Source organism: Schistocerca cancellata, chromosome 1 (assembly GCF_023864275.1).
Source record: "Schistocerca cancellata isolate TAMUIC-IGC-003103 chromosome 1, iqSchCanc2.1, whole genome shotgun sequence".
In the NCBI taxonomy this organism is placed as follows: domain Eukaryota; kingdom Metazoa; phylum Arthropoda; class Insecta; order Orthoptera; family Acrididae; genus Schistocerca; species Schistocerca cancellata.
In genome coordinates, this window is record NC_064626.1 from 302,530,393 (window position 1) to 302,556,560 (window position 26,168).

Here is a 26,168-nt window from a genome sequence, read left to right on the forward strand (position 1 = left end):
CAACCGAAGAGTCTTCCCTCTTCTTCGTATTTCTTAATATGTTGCACGATGTGCTATTGTTTTATTTGTAAGACTGTTCGGTTAACTGAGAAGTAAATATGAGTACTTTTTCTTTTCTCTATCTGGGCAGTTATGTTTAGGATGCTGTTGCCTATGAATGTCATTGGCGCAAGGTAGGAATCACGTTAAAGAATCAAGATTGTATGTTCGTCTCCCAATATCCTATTATTTGACGGAAACATTTAGGATTATAGCATTTTAGAAAAGTTGTTAGAGATCAAACGTAACATCGACAGTGTATGATTTTCTTCTTGTAGGCGATCCAGGGAACTTTAGTATAACGTAGTCCTGGTCATAATTGTTGGATGTCAAAAGTGATTTCTTTGACACCATGCAACTTGATTTAGAGAAGCGCCGGTATAAAATTAGCGACCACGTACGTATTGACACTTCCTGGCAACGACTGAAGAACTCAGTAGATATATAGTGATAAGTCATGATAACTTAACGACAGGATATTTGCTTTCGTTAGCATCGCTTCCTTATCAAACGTGTAACTGGTCACTAGCTTAATGTTGTGCATTATGGGAAAATGTTGTTGTAATTTAAGAAGAACTTTATACTAATTAAACCAGTGTATTTGATACCGGTAGACGAATTTGTAGGCGTACTTAACCGCATTTCTAGCCACATGCATGTCATTAAAACCGTCCGATGACGGGCGTATTGCGAGATGTTTTTGGGAGAATGTTTGCATAAATTCTTTTTTCTGCGTTGTTAAATCTCATATAGCCGAAGTTCTATAAACAATGGCTACAGGACCTGTGTTGCGACGACTAATTAATGTTAAAGCACGAATATTTTTCATTGATAGGGATGAAGCAATATATGCAGTCTTGCATAAACTTATTTTTCAAGCACAATCAATCTGCCAATGCCACGTTTAGCAGCATTCGTTACATATTCCTGTTTTGTATTCCTGTGTGTTGTTTTTTGTTTGGTGACGGAAGTAAAGGGGGGGACGACGTTATTGAAACCAGTGTTCTGTACTATCATCCGGCCAGTGCTGCCAGTTCATCATCATTGTAAGCTCTGTGCACAGTGGTGATACCTTGGGGATGCCACTGATAGTAGATTTGCATCTAAGTGCTTGATTTCAATTATGATGATGTCGTCGTGGTCTTTGGTACAAAGACTGATTTGATGCAACTCTCTGTTACTCTTCTCATGTGCAAGTGTCTACATTTCCAATTAACTACTGCAGCCTACATTCTTATGAATCTGCTTAATGTGTTCATCTTATTATCTTTCACAACTTTCCTCCAGTACTAAATTGGTGATCCCGTATTGCCCGAGAATGTGTCCTATCAACTGATCCTAGTCAGGCTGTGCCTCAAATTCATTTTTTCCCCGATCCTGTTCAGTGCCGGTACGTCCTCACAAGGGCAGCCATACCCGATGCAATAAGGGGATGCGGCTCTCGTCGTCCCTCCCCCCCCAGCTTTCCTGGAAAGGAGAAAATAAGGGTACCGAGCGAGGTGGCGCAGTGGTTAGACACTGGACTCGCATTTGGGAGGACGACGGTTCAATCCCGCTTCTGGCCATCCTGCCATCCTGATTTAGGTTTTCCGTGATTTCCCTAAATCGCTCCAGGCAAATGCCGGGATGGTTCCTTTCCAAGGGCACGGCCGACTTCCTTCCCTAATCCAATGAGACCGATGACCTTGCTGTCACGTCTCCTTCCCCAAACAACCCAACTCAACCCCCCAACCCAACACAGAAAATAAGGTGTTATTTTGTTGGATGTCTTTCTTTCATGAAAGTTATTTAAAAGTTGGTATTGCACAGATTATTAACAGGGTCAGAACTGGAACTCTTTTTTTATGGCTACTTGCAAGTTGCTATAGTATGGATTCCCTTAACTCGATATGAGTTACATGATCTAACAGTCTAGTCTTTAGCATTCTTCTGTAGCACCACACTGCAAAAACTTCTGTCCTTATCTATTCTGTTTATCATTCATATTTCACTTCCGTACATGACTACACCCAATACAAATACAGGAAAGATTACCTGACACTTAGATCTATGTTAACAAAGTTTTCTGCTTCAGAAAGGCTTTTCTTGTCATTGCCAGCCTACATTTAATATCCTCTCTACTGAAGCCGTCATCAGTTATTTTCCTTCCCAAATAGCAAAACTCGTCTACTACTTAGAGCCTCTTTTCCTACTTTAATTACCTCAGCATCACCTTATTTAATTTGACTACATTCCATTATCCTTATTTTGCTTTTGGTGTGTTTATCTTATATCCATCACTCAAGACACTGTCCATTCTGTTCAACTGCACTTCCAAGCACATTGCTGTCACTGACAGAATTAAAGTGTCATTTTATTTCTTCTCCCTGAACTTTAATTCCTTCTCCAAATTTTTGTTTGCTTTCCTTTAATGCTTGCTCGAGATTTAACATTGGAGGTAGACTACAACCCCTGTCACACCACCTCTCTCAGCCAGTGCTTCCCTTACCTGTCCCTCGACTCTTGTAACTCCCATCTGGTTTGTACAAGTTGTAAATAGCATTTTGCTCCCTGTTTTGTAGCCCTGCTACTCAGAATTTCAAAGAGAATATTCGAGTCAGCATTGTCAAAAGCTGCCACTAACACTAACTTTACAAGTGGTATAAATGTAGATTTGCCTTTTGTTATGCTGTCTTTTAAGAAAAGGGGGGGGGGGGAGGAGCAGTATTGCTTCACGCCTTCCCACATTTCTCCAGAATCAAAAAAGAGCTTCCCAGAGGTTGGCTTCTACCAGTTTTTCTATTCTTCTTTAAAGAATTTGTGTTTATACATTACAACCATGACTTGTTAAACTGGTAGTTCGGTAACGTTCACACCAATTGGCACCTGTTTTCTTTGGAATTAGAATTCTTATATTCTTTTTGGTAGTCAGAGGATATTTCACCTGTCTCGTACATCTCCATGAGCATTGAAAGACCCAAGTCAAAATGGTGAATGGAACTGTTTGTAAAATTTCTGCATCACTGTTTATTTACTCATAGATTTTAATAGCTTACTGTTATTCTAAACAGACTTGATAAAGGAAACGAAGTCATTGAGACCTTTCTTGAACTGTCTAAGGCTTTTGATTCTGTGAATTGTGCAGTTCTATTATCCCAATTAGAAACTTAGGATGGAAGAGAAGTAGCACTATACTTCGTAAGTTCGTATCTTCAATACAGAGGACAGTGTGCTAAACTATGTAGTAAGAATGAAAGTAAAATCCTAGCAGTAAAACCAGCACACACAACTCTCAACTAGGGAGTTCCCTAGGGAAGCAGTCTTGGGCCATATTGGTTTATTGTATATATTGATGATATAACACACCTGAAAAACTCAAAGCTAGTGAATTATGCTGATGGTGAATCATTTAGTAGCTGGGGCCGTATTGATCCACTAGTGTTAACAAAGAAATAAAGAGAACTCTGAACTGATCACAGAATAACTAACAATAAACAAATATATATTTAAAAAGAAAGATGATGAGACTTACCCAACAAAAGCGCTGGCAGGTCGATAGACACACAAATAAACACAAACATACACACAAAACTCTAGCTTTCGCAACCAACGGTTGCCTCGTCAGGAAAGAGGGAAGGAGAAGGAAAGACAAAAGGATATGGGTTTTAAGGGAGAGGGTAAGGAGTCATTCCAATCCCGGGAGCGGAAAGACTTACCTTAGGGGGAAAAAAGGACAGGTATACACTCGCACACACACACATATCCATCCATACATACAAGACACAAGCAGACAGTGTCAGGAAAATGTCTGCTTGTGTCTTGTATGTATGGATGGATATGTGTGTGTGTGCGAGTGTATACCTGTCCTTTTTTCCCCCTAAGGTAAGTCTTTCCGCTCCCGGGATTGGAATGACTCCTTACCCTCTCCCTTAAAACCCATATCCTTTTGTCTTTCCTTCTCCTTCCCTCTTTCCTGACGAGGCAACCGTTGGTTGCGAAAGCTAGAGTTTTGTGTGTATGTTTGTGTTTATTTGTGTGTCTATCGACCTGCCAGCGCTTTTGTTGGGTAAGTCTCATCATCTTTCTTTTTAAATATATATTTTTCCCACGTGGAATGTTTCCCTCTATTATATTCATAACAATAAACAAATTTACATTTAATGAATAAACTTACATTGAATGAGGACAAAACTGTTGTAATGAAGTTCTTGCTGAATTATAGCCAGTCTAATCTCTTTCTTCAGCTGAAACACCTGATATACATAAGATTTTATTCATTGTGATTGATGAACATCTTACTTGGAAAGAGAATATCAGCCACATCTGTAAAAAGATTAGCATTAACATTTACTTAATTACTCTAATAAATCCTCCTGTCCTTAAACAAGTATACTATGGATTAATTCAGTCGCATTTGCAGTGTGGGATTGAAATTTCAGGAGGGACCCCCACAGTGTACATGGGTAGGATATTCAGGCTTCAAAAGAGAACAGTTACAATAATTGCCAATATAAGTAAATGTCAGTCCTGCAGAGATTTCTTTAAAAATTATAATATACTGTCTGTGTATTTGTTGCACATCCTGAAGACTGTTATGTTTGTAAAACAGAATGGTGGGCTAAGTGTAATATATAGACATTCATAATTACAATACACGAACCAGATGTGATTATCATAGGATATTGCCTAATAAAAGAGCTACAGATCACAGTCCCCCTGAAGCTGGAAGACAGTTCTATAATAGGTTGCCATAGCCTATATTATAGAGCACCTCCAGGAAAATTGAAACAGGTGCTACTTGAAAAATGTTTATACTCACTCAAAGATTTCTGAGCTGCTTTATTGATAACTCTAGTTTTGTATACCTCAATATATTAATTGTGGTAAATGTTTATATAATGTGCTATTTGATGTATATATTCATTATATGTATGAAATTATATCTTCGTAAATCTACAAAAACTGATGAATCCAAGACTGAAAAATTTTATGGACAAATAAATATTGTTATTATTATTATTATTATTATTATTATTATTATTATTATTACTGCTACTACTATTTCTGTTTTCAAGACTTGCAGGACTCCTAACCCTTAAGTGGCATAGGTATGTGGGACGATTGTCAAACTTTCTGGAAGGCCTTTTCCCTCCTTGTACATTTCAGTTGTAGTGCTGGTCTCTTGCTGTGAAGCTTAGTCACCAATTGCAGATATTAAATTAGATTAGATTAGATGCAGTTTTCATTCCACAGACCCAGAAATGAGATTATTATTGTGGGTGTGGAACATGTTAGAAAGTATAAAATAAGAAACGTAGAACATTTGAATGTTATGTTCACTTCCATGTTCATTTGTCAGGAGACTGTCAAGATATGTGAATACATTACAGTAAACTGGAACTGCTATATTTACAGCATTAATAAACTGTCAGAATGAAGCATAGCTATGCACTTTTAATAAATTTATCATACACAAAAAGCCTAATCTTGGCTATTGTCACAAAGTGCTGTCAAAAGTGAAATCTAACAGACATTTTTACTTAAGGTGGTCTAACAATCCCTGTTATGATATTAATTTGTGGAGTACAAGGAGTTGCTTACTAAAAAGTCTTTCAAACATTGTTTAAATTATGGTTTATCTGAAGTTTTTCTGACAATTTATTGAAAATGTGTGTGTCTGAATATTGGACCCAATTTTGGAGGTCTTTATGTAGATTGTTCTTATTCCTAGTAGTGATAATATTTATTGAGCTATTGGTTGGAAATAGAGACATATTACTTGCAACAAATTTCAGTAAGAAATTAAATATACTGAGAAGTGGTGGTTAGAATACCTAATTCCTTGAATAGGCTTCTACATGATGTTCTTGAATTTACACTACAATTTAGTCTTATTACACAGTTTTGCACTCTTAAAAATTTTAGCTCGGTTTGATTAGTTGTCACAGAATATTATCCCATATGACATAATAGAGTGAAAGTAATCAAAGTATGCAAGTTATTTTGTATTTATATCTCTTACATCTGTCATCATTCTCATTGTATATACAGAATTGTTTAGGCACTTCAGCAATTCTATGGGATGCCCTCCCCAAATGAATTTATTATTGGGTTATAAGCCCAGAAATTTAACACTGTCAACCTCTTCTCTCTGTATGTCTTAATATGTTATACACATGCTGGAAGGAAATCTCTAACGGGTTCTGGACTAACATATAGTGGGTCTTTTCAAAGTTTAATGACAGAGAATTATCTTTAAACCATTTATTAATTTCAGTGATAATTTGATTAGCAGCTATTTTTAAATCTGTATGTAAGTTGCTATTTAATGCAATGTTTGTATCTCAAACAAAACAAACTTAGCGTCTGGCATTATAACAGATGAGAGGTCATTAATGTACAGAAGAAAAAGCAACAGATCCAAGGTGGAACCTTTAGGAACACCACACGTAATCAGATGAAGACTGACTGCTTACTCCATTTCGAAATGACACCATTTGTTTCCAGTTTGTTACGTAAGACTCAAACAATTTTTCTGCACTGCCATTTACACCATAATATTGTAATTTACTCAAAAGAATATTGTGATTCACACAAAGGCTTTTGACATTTTACATAAAATGCCAGTAGCCTCTAATTATTATCTAATGAATTAAGTACATTCTCACTGTACATGTAAATAGCACTACTTGACCTTCAGTAAAGGCATAGTAGTGTCACTGTGAAATCTCGCAAACGTATGATACCAGTGCGTGATTATTATTTTTCAGACTTGCTAAACATTCCATGTCTATTGCCATAATTCTGGTGTGATACATTATGGTTATTAATGATAGTGTCTCGTAATTAATTTGCACAATGTGGAGCCTCTACCAGATCTGCATCTCCATTGAAAACAGGCTGAGTAGAATGGTTAGTCTTAATGAGTTTGGAGTAAATGAGTCAAGCTTTGAAATGTATTTGGAAGAAATAATTGTTAAAATTTTGTACAACAGTTGTGTTCATGCAGATTATGATATAGAAAGTGATGATATGGATTCAGAAAAGACAGTGGATGATGGTGGTGGTGATGGTGATGGAACAGAGAACATCAAACAGGGGAAGACAATCTGAGTAAAACACAGTCATATCAGAGCCATACATTTTTATGGCAGGGGAAACACTTTCAAGTGAAGAAAAACACAATTATCAACTAATGTCAGAAAAAGGTAATGGCACACAGAGTTGCAGATTCCTGGTCTGCAACTTGGGGTTAATGTCTTTGGTGGGGATCCAGATGTTCTACATTGGCATCTGCATACATACTCTGCAAGCCACCCTATGGTGTGTGGCAGACGGTACCATGTACCACTTCTATCAATTTCCTTCCTGTTCTGCTTGCAACTAGGGCAAGGGAAAAATGTCTGTCAGTGCACCTGTGTATGTCTCTAATCTTATATTCATGGTCCTTATGCAAAATGTTCATTGGCAGCAGTAGAATCATTTTGCAGTCTGCCTCAAATGCTGGTTCTCTGGCTCAGTAGTGTTCCTTGAAAAGAATGATGCCTTCCCTCCAGCGATTCCCGTTTGGATTTCTGAAGCATCTCAGTAATACTTGTGCGTTGTTCAAACCTACTGGTACCAAATCTAGCAGGCCGCCTGTGAATTGCTCCTGTAATCCGACCTGATGTGGATCCCAATCATTTGAACAGTCTTTGGCAGTGAGTTGCATTAGTCTCCTATGTGTGGTCTCCTAAAAAATCTCCCAATAAACTGAAGCCTACCCATCTCCTTTCCTCAAGCAGCACACTACTAATGCAGTACTCGAGCATTGTGGGTTAGTTTTTCCTACTTATCTGCATTAACTTACATTTTTTTCTACATTTAGAGTTAGCTGCCATTCATCACACCAACTAAAAATTTTGTCTTAAGTCTACTTTTTACTTGTGACATTTTGGATGAGTTTTTACAGTGGTCTAAGAATGAAATCAATGTACTTGCAAAATAAGCCTCTTTTGCACATGATATTGATATTATACAACAGAAAACTTTTATGGGCTTTCTTCTAGTCACACCAGTCTCCATATCTGACAGTGGATCCATAGATAATCTCTTCTCAGGGTATGGTACTGGATGTATTATTTTTCACAATTCTACCACAAAAAGTTTTTGGTCATATTGACAGAAAGGGAAAAAGATAATGTGAAAGCTGCAGTATCAAACACTTCTAAATCTCCAGGCTGTGCTATATTTATCAATGAAATACATGTGCTTTCCTGCAGTCATTGTAGATTTTGGATGTTCGTTCCAAGAAAATTGGTAAAATATGAGTTAAAGAGTGTGTGTGTGAGAGATAGATATCAGGACCTAATAGTTATATAATACCTTCACAGTGATCTCAAAAAAATTGGAAGTTAATATCAAAATGAGAATTTGTTCTTTAAAGTTCCCAGATGTTTTGTTTGTTTCCTGGTCATTTAAAAGAGACCAGCATATACTGTAGGATTAATAGCTGAAAGTTGGATTTCTAGATTTTTGAGAAATGTAGGAAATTCCACTTGTTTGGAACATCACTTGTATATTTTCAAATTATGTAAAGGTGCTGAGTTGCAGATTGGCTCAGCAAAAAGACTGTCACAAATAAAGCTTTCGTCCAGTGAGGCCTTTGTAAAAAATAGATGCCACTCACACACACACACACACACACATATCTGACTGCAGTCTGAGGCAACTGAAGCCATACCTGTGTATTTTCTGTTTTTTCTTCTTGATTATTAATATTTTTCGTGTCATTTCCCTTTCATATGTTTAAAAACACATGTTGCAGGTAATTGAGGTGAATAAACAAAAAGTTAAGATAATATTGTAGAAATTAATAGTAAACTTTTGGAGTCTTGACAGACACCATGATATCAGTTGTTTTGCAAAATCAAATACCACTTAAGGGTTTGTTACACTTATATTTTCTAGAATTTTATCTTTTAATCTATGTGGACAATTTTATACTAAAATAGGTGAAAGATGCCCAACATATTTTTGTCACTTTCAGTCAATTTTCTTGTTTTGAACCATATTGAAAGTCTTTACATAGAATTTTTTACTGCTGAATGCAAGCTTTCTTTGCTGCTGTTAGAGAAAGTACAAAACTTTGGTACCATTGGTCCAAAGATAATATACAGAAATCGTAACTCACCAACAGGCAGCAGAAAATGATTTTGGAAGTAGGCCTAGTGGATTCCAAATGTGGAGTTTCTGTTGCATCAGACTGAGTAATTATCCATCATTAGAAGAAACCTACATAGCAACAATGGGAATGAGGTAAATGACTTAATGGGATGTAAATTCTTAATTCAGTGCATTCCAAAGTCAATTTCCCTTCATCTTCAACAGCTATTTTGCTACAAAGATTGTGTAATATAACACTTACTGTGTACATTAAGCAAGAAAGAGAACTATATGTAATGGTCAGGGCAAGCACAGACATGTAACTACTTTCATGTTATAAAATTTTGCACACTTACATTTCATGTGAGATTCAGAATTCTGAAAATAAAATCAAAATAATATGGAATGTAGTCAGAAGAGAAATGGGGAAATTTAATTAGAGGACACTATGATCTTGTTGTTAAAGATAATGACCAAATGGCCTATGAACCAAGACATAGCAAGCTCCATTAACAATCATATTATAAATGTAATATAGAATCTCTTTACAGCCAGCTAATAGGAAAAGCATTGCAATATATGTGACAGTTGTATCACAAACATTCAATCAAGCTGAGATTGTTCTTCTTCCCTGAAATCAGCAAAATAATGTATAATCTTAAAAGCATATAGTCACATTGTATTGGTAACATTTGAAGGCAAATATTAGAATCACGTTCTGATATAACTACTGTACAATTTGTCATCACAATACAATGAAAATAAGTAGCTCAAAAAATAAACATACACACACAGAATATGTATGTACACATTTATGAGGGTAGGACCTGTAGTTGGCTGTGACCTTAATCAAGGAACTATCCTAGCATTTGTTTGTACTGATTTGGAAAAACCTAAATCAGGATGACCGGGCAGGGCAAACTCCATCCTCACAAATATGTGGTCAGTGCCCTAACAACTGCACCACCTCATTTGCTTGGTCCGTATTGTTCTATGTTATTCAATATAAACTCGGGTGTGCTCTTCATTGCTGGACATATAAAGGACAATCGCTGGTGACCCTAGAATCATGAAATTACTGTTGCGCTGCTTAAAACCAGTCTGTTTGGTAAACTGACTACATGCCTGTAGACATGCCATTATTCCCTAAGCATGTCTTTATGTTTTCCCGTTGGGAAGGAAATACTAAGCAACATCCCCCCATGTTGAGTGAGATGGTGAAATCAGGGGAACAAAAAGACATTACTATCATGCTGTAACTTCAGGTGCAACATAAGCCATGCACGAGGCCTATGACAATGTGTTAACTTGCGAAGACTTACGTTAATGCTGAATAGGTTGCTAGAAAGTAACTGGTCACTTGTTATCCAAAGATTATACCAGAAACTAGCACCAGGTGATGAGGTTGTGTAAGGGCAGTGAGGTTAGTAGTGTCCACAGAAATAAATGAACAACTCGGTAATAATATTGTAAGCAGCACAGAAATAGGAATGAAAACTTAAATATAAACCTACATACAAAAATTCAAAAAAATAAACACAATACCACATAATACATACAAGGTTCAATTAGGGCTGGTAGAAAGGAGTAGGAAGGATAATAGGGATAGAGGAGGAGGAGGAGGAGGAGAATGGGAGGGAGGAGGTGAGCAGCATACTAGGAGAATAACAAACCATTCACAATAAAGGATTCGTACAGAGAACAAAGACCATAAAGAAACAAGTTTGTCCTAACTGCTAGATGACAATCTCACAAGTGGGCTGGTAGATAAAGGATGGAAACAGGGATGAGGAGAGGGATCTGTATTACATAAATGGGGCCAGTACACCAACGAAATATTTCTTACATCAATGAATTTTCTAGTAATGTAGGTATCTGTAAGCCATTTATGCATTTCCATTTAACACTAAACATCTTTATGTAATAGAGTAACTGCAAATAGGTTAACAAAGCACAGTGATGAAAAACATTGTTATACAAAGCTGAAAGCTATTAGAACATGAGAATAAATATGTAGGTTATGTGTCTGAAAAGTAAACAACTTTCAATTTTTTAGAGCCTAGCCAGGTCTCGCACTCAAAAGCACGGGGAAAAAGTAAGAGAGAAGGTTGCAATGATATGATGTCACAACACAGTTAGAAACAATGGTATCCACAAGGATCAGCTGACGTGTGTGAACAACCGTATAGTAACAAAACAAAATACCACCATGGCTGAAACTAACAAAGTTAAAATATATTCAGTAAGCTAAAAATCACACACTTTGTTTACAAAAGAGATACACAGTAAAGGAAATGACAAGGGTTGAACATCCTTGTAGTATGTGATAGCCAAATGAAACCATCCTGTAGATATAATATAAAATGTGCTCCTTTTGCGAGCCTGTACTTGGAGGGGTGCACATCTCACTAGAATTCACTAGAGTTCCTGTAGATAAAATACAATATTGCCAGGTTAGAATCGGTATAAGAGTGACACCTTCTATACTGACGAGTGTTCTGTTATTGAAAGCAGCATAAATCTTTCTCACATTTGGCACCAGTACAGGTGACTGAATTTATGTTGCAAAGAAGCTGACCAATCAGGTACCAAATTGTTCATGTATTAGTTGACCTACAGTAACTTTCTCTTTCAAATTTATCATTTCTCTATTGAAATAAAAAGTGTGCTGCTAAGTTGTAAGTGTTATTTAACAGGAATGTTTATTTAACTACCCTGTACACAGTGAACACACAAGGTTTCCAGTTCATCATCTGATTTGGACTAAACAAGACCCTTGTTATACATGACTTAAGTGCGCTGTTGGCTCTCAGCATCTTGAAAAGACAACATTCATCTTATGAATGTAATGTTGGAGGTGATTGACCTATGGTGGCATGGAACATTAATGAACTTCCAGATGATCAAATGCACAAAAAAGTTCAAGAAAATAAGAATGTGGATCTCATCACAAAGGATACAATGCACAATGGGCACACTTCCTTTGCCCCTGACCCTAATCCAAAAGCATGTAACTCTAGCTAAGAAGAGGAGGAAGACAAAATAAAACAGTGCAGAGGCTGCTGGTACTATAATGTGCAACCTATTTCCTCCCAGAAGATGTGATAGAACTCATTTAATGTTAATTATGTAGATGAATAAAATAGAAAGAAACATTCCACATGGGAAAAATATATTAAAAACAAAGATTCCATGACTTACCAAACGGGAAAGCGCTGGTAGATAGACACAATAAAAACACACAAACACACACACAAAATTTCAAGCTTTCGCAACCAACGGTTGCTTCGTCAGGAAAGAGGGAAGGATGAAAGGATGTGAGTTTTAAGGGAGAGGGTAAGGAGTCATTCCAATCCCGGGAGAGGAAAGACTTACCTTAGGGGGAAAAAAGGACAGGTATACACTCGCGCACACACACACATATCCATCCACACATATACAGACACAAGCAGACATATTTAAGGTAAGTCTTTCCTCTCCCGGGATTGGAATGACTCCTTACCCTCTCCCTTAAAACCCACATCCTTTCATCTTTCCCTCTCCTTCCCTCTTTCCTGACGAAGCAATCGTTGGTTGCGAAAGCTTGAAATTTTGTGTGTGTGTTTGTGTGTTTTTTTATTGTGTCTGTTATCTACCAGCGCTTTCCTGTTTGGTAAGTCATGGAATCTTTGTTGTTAATATAATTATGTAGATGCTTTTTCATCATGACATTTTTCCCAATTAAATCCATAGGACAACTGTCAAGTCTCCCCAACATATTCATGTGATTCAACATTAGAAGGTGATATAAACTGCCAATTTTTCTCATGTAAGCAGTATCACCATGAGAAAGATGATGTTTGTCAAGTGATAGTGCCATATTGACTTTTTGTTTTATCTTTATGGACAATGCAATGTAAACAGATTGTTATGTAGACTTATATTTGCTGCCAATTACCATAATGTGTTCTTATTGTGTGTTATTATATACTTTGTATGTCTTTACACTATAGTTTGTAACCATTAGATGTAAAAGATGTTATCTGAATGTTACATACTGTATGCCAATAACAAGATTCTCTCTCTCTCTCTCTCTCTCTCTCTCTCTCTCTCTCTCTCTTTCACTCTCTGATGTAGACTGTGACCGAAAGCTATATGTGAGTGTCTTTTACACTACTGGCCATTAAAATTGCTACACCAGGAAGAAATGCAGATGTTAAATGGGTATTCATTGGACAAATATATTAAACTAGACCTGACATGTGATTGCATTTTCAAGCAATTTGGGTGCATAGATTCTGAGAAATCAGTACCAAGAACAACCACCTCTGGCCGTAATAGCAGTCTTGATATGCCTGGGCATAGAGTCAAACAGAGCTTGGATGACGTGTACAGGTACAGCTGCCCATGCAGCTCCAACACGATACCACAGTTCATCGAGAGTAGTGACTGGCGTATTGTGATAAGCCAGTTGCTCGGGCACCATTGACCAGACATTTTCAATTGGTGAGAGGTCTGGAGAATGTGCTGGCCAGGGCAGCAGTCGAATATTTTCTGTATCCAGAAAGGCCCGTACAGGACCTGCAACATGCGGTTAAGCATTATCCTGCTGAAATGTAGGGTTTCGCAGAGATCGACTGAAGGGTAGAGCCACAGGTCGTAACACATCTGAAATGTAACATCCACTGTTCAAAGTACCGTCAGTGTGAACAAGAGGTGACCGAGACGTGTAACCAATGACACCCCATACCATCACGCTGGGCAATACACCAGTATGTCGATGACGAATACACGCTTCCAATGTGCGTTCACCACGATGTCGCCAAACACGGATGCGACCATCATGATGCTGTAAACAGAACCTGGATTCATCCGAAAAAATGACGTTTTGCCATTCGTGCACCCAGGTTCGTTGTTGAGTACACCATTGCAGGTGCTCCTGTCTGTGATGTAGCGTCAAGGGTAACCGCAGCCATGGGCTCTGAGCTGATAGTCCATGCTGCTGCAAACATCGACGAACTGTTCGTGCAGATGGTTGTTGTCTTGCAAACGTCCCCATCTGTTGAATCAGGGATCAAGACGTGGCTGCACAATCCGTTACAGCCATGCGGATAAGATGTCTGTCATCGGCATTCCGTATTATCCTCCTGAACCCACCAATTCCATATTCTTCTAACAGTCATTGGATCTCGACCAACGCGAGCAGCAATGTCGCGATACGATAAACTGCAATCGCGATAGGCTACAATCCGATCTTTATCACAGTCGGAAACGTGATGGCATGCATTGCTCCTCCTTACATGAGGCATCACAACAACGTTTCACCAGGCAACACCGGTCAACTGCTGTTTGTGTATGAGGAATCGGTTGGAAACTTTCCTCTTGTCAGCATGTTGTAGGTGTCTGCACCGGCGCCAACATTGTGTTACTGCTCTGAAAAGCTAATCATTTGCCTATCACAGCATCTTCTTCCTGTCGGTTAAATTTCGCGTCTGTAGCACGTCATCTTCGTGTTGTAGCAATTTTAATGGCCAATAGTGTAATATTGCCTGTCTGCAACTTGATGTGTCTTGTTCTGTAAGTTGCAATCTACCTTTTCCTACATTGTTAATAATAATAATTCTTATTATTATTTCTTGGAAAGCAGATTGCGAAGATCAGATTTGATGCTTTTGTCTTTGTTATGAAAGCACTCCCTTAGTTTTCTATGATATGTTAGTAATTATAAGTTAAGTTCTGGTAGTTTGGTTATTTTTCTATCATAGTAACATCTATTTTAATTTATTGTTGTCTCACAAATATATCAGCTCTTTCCTTGTTGAAATAGGTCACAAATAAATATTTTGCTATTGAACTTCATTTTATTTTATTTGATAGGCAATGTCCAATATTACAAATTGTATCACCACGTAGTCTGCACCAGTAACCCCCAACCCCTGATTATTTAAAGAATTGTTCCGTGTATATAACATCATTCCTCTTGTACTATCAGACATACAGTGGTATAATTTTGCAGTTACATTCAGTGGTATATGTAGACACTGTCTGCAAAATGGTTGTGAACAGGATTAATAGTAAAGAAGTAAGTTAAAATACCATGCCTTTTCGTGAAGAAGTTTACTGCATGAACAGTAAAAATACACTAAGTGATAGATATTTTTCCTTTCACTATTTGGGGGGAGGGGGGGGGGGGGGAGAGGGGGAAGTCAGAGAGACAAAGTTTTTAGCAGGTTTGAAACTACATGATAAGTTTGCTGGAAGTTGCTAAGTGCTCTCATTCTCAAATACTGGATGAATATAAAACTTCCTGGCAGATTAAAACTGTGTGCCAGACCGAGACTCGAACTCGGGACTTTTATCTTTCGCGGGCAAGTGCAGGAGAGCTTCTGTAAAGTTTGGAAGGTTGGAGACGAGGTACTGGCAGAAATAAGGGTGTGAGTTGTGCTTGGGTAGCTCAGGTGGGAGAGCACTTGCTTGTGAAAGGCAAAGGTTTGAGTCTCGGTCCAGCACACAGTTTTAAACTGCCAGGAAGTTTCATATCAGTGCACGCTCTGCTGCAGAGTGAAAATCTCATTCTGGATGAATATGGTTTGGGTAATTTGTGCACTGTGAGTTACACTGCCTTAAGACATAAACACATCTTCGAACTTTAATATGTATGTTGTAGTTAAACATTTAACCTAAGATTACACCTCTTAATGATGACTAGATTATGACACAATTTTAAACAACAGAATTTGGTTACTAATTATGTGCACCCACCACCAAGGTGGCTTACACCTCTTTTGTGTGTACATGTTGTTGTGTTGTTGTGGTCTTCAGTCCTGAGACTGGTTTGATGCAGCTCTCCATGCTACTCTATCCTGTGCAAGCTTCTTCATCTCCCAGTACCTACTGCAACCTACATCCTTCTGAATCTGCTTAGTGTCTTCATCTCTTGGTCTCCCTCTACGATTTTTACCCTCCACACTGCCCTCCAATACTAAATTGGTGATCCCTTGATGCCTCAGAACATGTCCTACCAACTGATCCTTTCTTCTAGTTAAGTTATGCCACAAACTTCTCTTCTCCCCAATCCTATTCAATACCTCCTCATTAATTATATGATCTACCCATCTAATCTTCAGCATTCTTCTGTAGCACCACATTTCGAAAGCTTCTATTCTCTTCTTGTCCAAACTAGTTATTGTCCATGTTTCACTTCCATACATGGCGACGCTCCATACAAATACTTTCAGAAATGACTTCCTGACACCTAAATCAATACTTGATGTTAACAAATTTCTCTTCTTCAGAAACACTTTCCTTGCCATTGCCAGTCTACATTTGATATCCTCTCTACTTCGACCATCATCAGATATTTTGCTCCCCAAATAGCAAAACTCCTTTACTACTTTAAGTGTTTCATTTCCTAATCTAATTTCCTCAGCATCACCCGACTTAATTCGACTACATTCCATTATCTTCGTTTTGCTTTTGTTGATGTTCATCTTATACCCTCCTTTCATGACACTGCACATTCCATTCAACTGCTCTTTCAAGTCCTTTGCTGTCTCTGACAGAATTACAATGTCATCAGCGATCCTCAAAGTTTTTATTTCTTCTCCATGGATTTTAATACCTACTCCGAATTTTTCTTTTGTTTCCTTCACTGCTTGCTCAATATACAGATTGAATAACATCAGGGAGAGGCTACAACCCTGTCTCACTCCCTTCCCAACCACTGCCTGCCTTTCATGCCCCTCGACTCTTATAACTGCAATCTGGTTTCTGTACAAATTGTAAATAGCCTTTTGCTCCCTGTATTTTACCCCTGCCACCTTCAGAATTTGAAAGAGAGTATTCCAGTCAACATTGTCAAAAGCTTTCTCTAAGTCTACAAATGCTAGAAACGTAGGTTTGCCTTTCCTTAATCTGGCTTCTAAGATAAGTCATAGGGTCAGTATTGCCTCACGTGTTCCAACATTTCTACGGAATCCAAACTGATCTTCCCCGAGGTCAGCTTCTGCCAGTTTTTCCATTCGTCTGTAGAGAATATGCGTTAGTATTTTGCATCCGTGACTTATTAGACTGATTGTTCGGTAATTTTCACATCGGTCAGCACCTGCTTTCTTTGGGATCGGAATTATTATATTCTTCTTGAAGTCTGAGGGTATTTCGCCTGTCTCATACATCTTGCTCACCAGATGGTAGAGTTTTGTCAGGACTGGCTCTCCCAAGGCCGTCAGTAGTTCTAATGGAATGTTGTCTACTCCCGGGGCCTTGTTTTGACTCAGGTCTTTCAGTGCTCTGTCAAACTCTTCACGCAGTATCGTATCTCCCATTTCACATTTCATCTTCATCTATATCCTCTTCCATTTCCATAATATTGTCCTCAAGTACTTTGCCCTTGTATAGGCCCTCTATATACTCCCTCAACCTTTCTGCTTTCCCTTCTTTGCTTAGAACTGGGTTTCCATCTGAGCTCTTGATATTCATACAAGTGGTTCTCTGTTCTGCAAAGGTCTCTTTAATTTTCCTGTAGGCAGTATCTATCTTACCCCTAGTGAGATAACCCTCTACATCCTTACATTTGTCCTCTAGCCATCCCTGTGTGTACATGCTTGGCTTCAATTATTCTTTTTTCTCCTCTGCCTTTCCATTGTATGTTCTTCTTGGTGCTGATTGTGCTTCAGTTTGGTTTGTGATTTTGGGCACTCATTTTCTTCCCTTTCAGCATTCTACAACTTTCATTCTTAATAATATAGTCTCCATTGTTGAGTATGACCTGCAGTTAGTTTTCCAAATTTTAAAGAAGTGCGGATCATGCAGGAAAGGTCACCCAATGTGGTGTTGTACATTCCACCTTTTGTGCCTTTCTTTTGGATAGGTGAATGTGGGAGGGGGCGGGGTGGTCAAGTGCCTGCAGGGCGGAGTGGGTGTTACCATGGCGGAAGACTCGTACATGATGCAATTTAAACTTTCTTCCACTCCCAGCAGTCTCGTCCGAATGTAAGACGTATTACAATTTGGAGAGATATGACCCAAAAATGTTTCCTAATCTCGCTATGCCATGGAAGGAACATAGGGCTCAAAGACAAGGGGAGAAATGGGCCCCCAATATGTAGTTCATCCTACGGCCAAAGGGGATTCTTTTTTGACTACAAAGTCATTGTTCTTCATTGGAAAGCTGGAGGACAGGCTTGGGGAGTTAGCAGCGATTTCAGAAACGAAAAGTGGCTACATTCTTATTAAAATGGCCTCAACTTCTCAGTCCTGGGCACTGCTCACCTGTGACAAGATGGGTGACATTCCATTAACTATAACTCCCTGTAATAGTGTCTTTACAGTAAAGGGTGTTCTCTTCCTGTGCAGTCATCTTTTACAGACCAATGACAAGTTGCATGCCAATTTGGAGTGACAGGGAATGCATTTGACAGCTGCATCCAGCGGGGACTGAAAGACAACATGGTTGATATGGGAGCCTTCATTTAGGCCTCTGAAGGCAACTCATTGCCTGAAGAGATCAGGGTGACAGTGTGTCGATGCAATGTGTAACCAGATGTTCCCCCTCTCATGCGGTGCTACAAATGCATGAGATCAGACAAATAAATGTTTTCCCAATGCAGTGCCATCCCTGCCTGTAGGGATTATAGATGTCTGTTTCACACAAGTGCTTGTTGTGCCCCTCATCCCATCTGTATCAACTGCATGGACCACCATTCACCAGACTGCAGCACCTTCCAAAGAGAAAAGAAAATCCAAGAATACAAGACTCAATTGACACACATATTAAGAGACCAAGAAGAAAGATGATCATCTACATCTTGCACATACGACGGTGATGTATGCTATGGCTATGATGATACCATCCTCTCCAGCGATGGTACCATTGCCCTGTATGTTTCTTATGCTGGGCCTTCACGGCTGCTAGACTTTTACCTGCGCTCCTAGTGATTGGGGCCCTCCTATTACTGCTTCCCCCAAACCGCTTTGGAGGTGTTAACTTTCCACATGCGAGGGATATCAATCCCCAATTCCTGGCCAGAGAAGCAACACCATTTTCCAGCATCTCTTCCAAGGTAGGGATCCAACGGGATGCTTTCTTCCCAGGAAGTGTCTGATCTGCAACTGGATGCCAGCCAGTGGAAAAAGTGCCACATGTTGTCAACCATAGGACTTCACACTTCTCTTCTGCACCAGAATCTGTGGCAGACAAGCCCTCACAGACATTGAAATCATCTTTGGAGAAGGACAGGAAGAAATCCTCCATGGAAAAGGAGATTCTGGTGGCCACTGTGCCACTGGGCTCCACATGTTCTGCCTCTGCCTCCGAGGTGGCATCCATGGTGGTGCCTGTGGCTCCCCCCCCCCCCCCTCCCCAAACACACACACACACACACACACACACACACACACACACACACACACACACACACACACCTTTGTTCAGAACCAATTTGTACTGATGCCATATCCCTGCGACTGGTGGCAGCAGGTGACCCTGAGACATGACATGCCTCTTTGGTTCCTTCATGCTCCTGTAGACTATTCTTAGTGTGATCCTCCATTGGAATTTTAGTGTTTTTTTTCACCAACTGGCTGAGTTACGACACCTCTTTATGCATTTCCCATGCTGTTTGAATTATCCTCCAAGAAACTTGGTACCCAACAATGTGGACCCCCTATCCTCTGTGGCTGTCAGAGCCATTCCAAGAATCATAATGACTACGAAAGAATGTTGGACGATATTTGCACGTATGTTGTGAACTCTGTCTACAGCAATCACATGCCACTCGCTACAACTTCTGAGGGTGTGGTTGTCCACGTTAGAAGGTTTCTTGAATTTACTGTTTGCAATACGTATCTGCCCACCGATGATGAAGTGTCCCACAATGTATTGTCTGCACTGTTTTTTCAGCTCCCTGCACTGTTCCTAATACTGGGTGACTTCAGTGTCCATAACACTTTGTGGACCCCCTGCGGGCCGGGGATTAGAAAAGGCCTGAGGTATTCCTGCCTGTCGTAAGAGGCTACTAAAAGGAGTCTCACATGTTTTGGCCGTTATGTGATGGTCCCCTGTAGGGTCTGACCTCCATTTTTCAAAATTATCCCGAAGAGTGAGCCAATTGGGGAAGGGCGCCTTACATGGTGCATCATGTCCATCGTGCCTTGAGGTCTTTAGCCCACTTTCTCGTAGTTGCACTGCAGTCCAGCTCATTCTCCATCTCTTGGGTGAGGACACCTTCCTGGGTGCATTTTCCTCCACCCACTACGCAGTGTCGTTTTCTGTGGCAACAATGACCATGGACTTCTTTGCACCTCATATTCAGCACAGTAGCCAGTCTGTTTTGGTGGGCCCGCCATGTACCCTGTTGGTTGTAGCCCCCTGACTACACAGGGATTGCTCTGCTGCTGCCTGCACTGTTAACTCCTCACTTATGCCAAGGAGTAGATGCCCGTCACCCTGGGGCATCGGGACTCCCAGCAATGGCCATTCTGCCAGGTGGCCTTTGCTGCAGCTGGGTGGCATCAGGGCGGATGACACATGATGAAGTGTACCACGTCGTCACTTGCTGGTGATCAAACACCAGCAGTCTCTAAGTGTTCAAAGTCTCAGTACAATGCAAGAAAATATGACCCTAAATCATTCCCCTCCTTGGTCGCACCATGGGAGGAACGCCGGGCTAAGGATGGCAGTGAATCTTATTCAGCCCGGTACCTCGTATGTACAAGAACTGATGGGGACTGCGTTGTTTTGATGTAGCCACAGTTTTTTGTAGAGTATTTAAAGACAAGTTTGGGGAGGTGGAGAGCTAGTCCAAAATGCAATCTGGGTCAGTCTTGATAAAAACAGCATCCTCTGCCCAGTCACTGACTTTACTTGCTTTTAACAAGTTGGGGGATGTTTCTGTTACCATCATGCCACATAAGAGCTTAAATGTGGTCCAGGGTATTATCTTCCACAGGGACCTTCTTTTGCAGTCTGACGACGAGCTGCTTGCCAATTTAGAATGGCAAGGTGTTCATTTCGTGCGGCGCGTTCATCGGCGTCTGATGGATAATCAGGTTGCCACCGGTGCCTTCATCTTGGCCTTCAAGGGTGACACCTTACCCAAGAAGGTCAAGGTGGTGGTCTACCTCTGTGATGTCGAGCCATATATCCTTCCCCCGATGTGGTGCTCTAAGTGCTGGAAGTTCAGCCATATGTTTTCCCACTGTTCTTCCAGCTTCACATGTCAAGGTTGTGGACATCAATCTCGTCCCAATAATCCATGTGCCCCACCTCCCATCTGTGTCAACTACAGAGGGCATCCATTCACCTTGCTCGCCAGACTGCACACATCCTGTGGCTATCACTTCGTCATACGCCGTCGCTACGAGAACAGTTGTAGCCCCATCAGTTCCATTAATTCTAGTCAGCTCTCAGAGCCAGAAGACTACACCTGCCCCCTTGATGGTGGGGGGCACCGTCCCCCCCCACTTGATCACACACCATCTACCTCGGGAGAACTACCCCCCCCCCCCCCCAACCATCGGGGACACCAGTCCCCCCTTCTCAGCTGGAGAAGGATAAGTCTTCTTCAGCTCCTCTCACCGGGAAGGGGTCACTAGGGTCACTCGCTTCCCAGATTTCTGCAAATGGGAAAGATGATGCCCGCCAGTGGCTGAAGTGCCCAAAAGCAGCTGGTCGTAGGGCTTCATGATCATCGTCAGTCCTGGAGACTGAATCAGTGAAACCGTCCCAACCAGAGCCAGCAGCGAGAAAAGTCCAAAAAGAGTATCCCTAAGACCAAGGAAATTGCGGTGGCATCCACACCACCGCTACCTACAAGCTCTGCGTCTTCTGAGGACCTAGATCTTGCTGGATCATCAGGCACGATGGATATAGACTGCTCAGGTAATAAGTTGGTGGCAGCAGGTGACCTTGAGGCATAAACTGCCTCATTGGATGTTCCATGCCTTCCCCGTCTCATGATAACATCATCCTCCAGTGGGATTGTGGTGATTTTTTCCACCACTTAGCTGAGCTACGGCAACTGTTAAGCTTTACACCTGCTTTCTGCATTGTCCTCCAGGAAACCTGGTCCCCGGCAATGCAGACCCCTGCCCTCCGTGGCTATAAGGGATGTTACAGGAACCGTAATGACTATAATCGAGTGTCAGGAGGAGTTTGGGTTTACGTCCTAAACTCAGTCCGTAGTGAAACGCTGCCCCTTCAAACCCCTCTTGAAGCTGTGGCTGTCAGAATAAGGACAACATAGGAAATAACTGTCTGCAATGTACACTACTGGCCATTAAAATTGCTACACCATGAAGATGACATGCTACAGATGCGAAATTTAACTGACAGGGGGAAGATGCTGTGATATGCGAATGATTAACTTTTCACAGCATTCACACAAGGTTGGCGATAGTGGCGACACCTACAACGTGCTAACATGAGGAAAGTTTCCAACTGATTTCTCATACACAAACAGCAGTTGACTGGCGTTGCTTGGTGAAACATTGTTGCGATGCCTCGTGTAAGGAGGAGAAATGCGTACCATCACGTTTGCGACTTTGATAAAGGTCGGATTGTAGCCTATCGCGATTTCGGTTTATCGTATTGTGATAGTGCTGCTCACGTTGGTCGAGATCTAATGACTGTTAGCAGGATATGGAATCGGTAGGTTCAGGAGGGTAATACGGAATGCCGTGCTGAATCCCAACAGCCTCATATCACTAGCAGTCGAGATGACAGGCACCTTATCTGCTTGGCCGTAACGGATTGTGCTGCCATGTCTTGATCCCTGAATCAACAGATGGGGACGTTTGCAAGACAACAACCATCTGTTCGATGACGTTTGCAGCAGCATGGACTATCAGCTCAGAGACCATGGCTGTGGTTACCCTTGATGCTGCATCACAGCCAGGATTGCCTGTGATGGTGTACTCAACGACGAACCTGAGTGCACGAATGGTAAAATGTTATTTTTTTGGATGAATCCAGGTTCTGTTTACAGCATCATGATGGTCGCATCCGTGTTTGGTGACATTGCGGTGAACGCACATTGGAAGCTTGTATCCGTTATCGCCATACTGGCGTATTACCCGGCGTGATGGTATGGGGTGTCATTGGTTACACGTCTCGGTCACCTCTTGTTCGCAGTGACAGCACTTTGAACAGTGGACATTACATTTCAGATGTGTTACGACCTGTGGCTCTACCCTTCATTCGATCCCTGCGAAACTACATTTCAGCAGGATAATGCTCGACTGCATGTTGCAGGTCCTGTATGGGCCTTTCTGGATACAGAAAATGTTCGACTGCTGCCCCGGCCAACACATTCTTCAGATCTCTCACCAATTGAAAACGTCTGGTCAATGGTGGCCGAGCAACTGGCTCGTCACAATATGCCAGTAACGACTCTTGATGAACTGTGGTATTGTGTTGAAGCTGCATGGGCAGCTGTACCTGTACTCACCGTCCAAGCTCTGTTTGACTCAATGCCCAGGCATATCGAGGCCGTTATTACGGCCAGAGGTGGTTGTTCTGGTTACTGATTTCTCAGGATCTATGCACCCAAACTGCATGAAAATGTAGTCACATGTCAGTTCCAGTATAATCTATTTGTCCAATGAATACCCGTTTATCATCTGCATTCCTTCTTGGTGTAGCAATTTTAATGGCCAGTAGTGTATATCTTCCTCTAGATGGTGCAGTACCCCAGAATGTATTAGCTGCACTGATTGATCAACCCCCTAAACCTTTCCTACTTTTGGAAGATTTTATTGCCCATAACCGTTTGTGGGGTGGCACCGTGCTTACTGGCTGAGGCAGAGACATTGAAACTTTACTATCTCAGTTCGACCTCTGCCTCTTAAATACTGGGGCTGTCACACATTTCAGTGTGGCTCCTGGTAGTTACTTGGCTATTGATTTATCCACTTGCTGCCCAGGATTTCTCCCATCTATCCACTGGAGAGCACTTGATGACCTGTGTGGTAATGACCACTTCCCCATCTTCCTGTCACTGCCCCGATGTCAGGCCCACGGATGCCTGTCCAGATGGACTTTAAACAAGGTAGACTGGGAAACTTTCACTTCTGCGGTCATTGTTGACTCTTCCCCACATGGTACATTGATTTGATGGTTGAGCAGGTGACTACAACAATCATTACGGCAGTGGAAAGTGCAATCCCTCGCTCTTTAGGATGCCCCCAGCGAAAGGCGGTCCGTTGGTGGTTGCCGGAAGTTGCTGAGGCAATTAAGGAGTGTCGGTGAGCTCTACAGCAGCATAAGTGGAACCCTTTCCTGGAGCACCTCATAGCCTTTAAGTGGCTCCATGCCCACGTTCACCAGCTTATCAAAAAACGGAAGCAGGAGTGTTGGGAGAGATACGTCTCGACCATTGGGTGCCATACGTCACCTTCTCTAGTCTGGACGAAGATCAGACGTCTTTTTGGGTACCAGACCGCAACAGGTGTCCCTGGCATTAACATCAGTGGTGTGTTATCTACCAATGCAAACATGACTGCTGAGCACTATGCTCGAGCTTCTGCATTTGAGAACTACCCCCAGCCTTTCGCACCCTTAAACGGCAGATGGAAAGGAAAGACCTCTCATTCGCTACATGCCACAGTGAACTCTATGACACCCTATTTACAGGGTGGAAGCTCCTTAGTGCCCTTGCACATTGCCCTGACACAGCTCCTGGGCCAGATCGGATCCACAGAGAGATGATTAAACATCTCTCATCTGACTACAAGCAACATCTCCTCATCATCTTCAAATAGATCTGGTGCAATGGCATCTTTCCAATGCAGTGGTGGGAGAGCACCATCATTCCAGTGCTTAAACCCAGTAAAAACCCGCTTGATGTGAGTAGCTATTGGCCCAGCAGCCTCACCAACGTTCTTTGTATTCTGCTGGAATGTATGGTGTGTCGGCGGTTGGGTTGGGTCCTGGAGTCAGGTGGCCTACTGGCTCCATATCAGGGAGGCTCTCACCAGGGCTGCTCTACCACTGATAGTCTTGTGTCCCACGAGTCTGCCATTCGAACAGCCTTTTCGAGACGCTAACACCTGGTTGCCATCTTTATTGATCTACGAAAAGCATATGACATGACTTGGCAACATCATATCCTTCCTGTATTATACGAGTGGGGTCTCAGAGGCCCGCTTCTGATTTTTATCCACAATTTCCTGTCGCTTCGTACTTTCCAAGTCCAAGTTGGCGACTCCCATAGTTCCTGCAATATCTAGGAGAATGAGGCCCTGCAGGGCGCCGTATTGAGTGTATCTCTATTTTTAGTGGCCATTTCTTTAATGGTCTAGCAGCAGCTGTAGGGCTGTCTGTCTCACCTTCTCTGTAAGCAGGCGACTTCTGCATTTTGTACTGGTGTTGCTGAGCGGTGCCTACAGAGAGCCACCCGTAAGGCATGGTCATGGGCTCTAGCTCATGGTTTCCAGTTTTCGGCCGCAAAATTGTATGTTATGCACTTCTCTCAGCATCGTACCGTTCATCCAGAACCAGAACTTTACCTTAATGATGATCCACTCACCGCAGTGGAGACATATCGATTCTTAGGACTGGTTTTCGATGCTCGATTGACTTGGCTTCCTCACCTCCTTCAGCTTAAGCGGAAGTGGGAAGTGCTGGCAGCACCCCAATGCCCCCCCCCCCCTCCCCGCCGCTGCCTGAGCAACACCAACTGGGATGCAAATTGCTCTACACTGCTGCAGCTCTACAGAGCTCTTGTTCAATCCCGCCTTGACTATGGGAGTGTGGTTTCTGGTTCAGCGGCACCCTCAGCATTGCGTTTTCTCAACCCAGTGCACCACTGTGGCGTTCGCCTAGCAACAGGAACTTGTAAGAGTCCGGTGACCAGCATCCTGGTGGAAGCTGGAGCCCCTCCATTGCAGGTTAGGCACGCGCAGTTGCTCTCCAATTACATTGCACATGTTCGTAGTTCTCTTGCGCATCCAAATTACTATCTTCTTTTCCCACTCTTGGCGGTTCATCTCCCTCATCGGCGGCCCAGGTCATGGCTTACAATTGCGGT

The 26,168-nt window shown here is 41.5% G+C and overlaps 1 protein-coding gene across 10 annotated transcripts in view; it reads left to right on the plus strand.

Annotated features, from left to right (window-relative positions):
* The window catches only part of LOC126172355 (citramalyl-CoA lyase, mitochondrial-like), a 224,401-nt gene that overhangs the window by 6,273 nt on the left and 191,960 nt on the right, over positions 1-26,168 (plus strand). For 6 of the 10 annotated variants that reach the window (XM_049920880.1, XM_049920875.1, XM_049920876.1 and 3 more), the window contains exon 1: positions 32-173. The exons of 1 other annotated variant lie outside the window; for it this stretch is intronic. In XM_049920880.1, coding sequence (XP_049776837.1) covers positions 133-173 — 41 coding nt within the window. In that variant the 5' untranslated portion in view covers positions 32-132. Of the gene's footprint in view, positions 1-29; positions 174-317; positions 437-26,168 lie in introns of those variants that run through there. 3 more of the 10 variants (XM_049920883.1, XM_049920884.1, XM_049920881.1) reach the window with 3 other exon arrangements.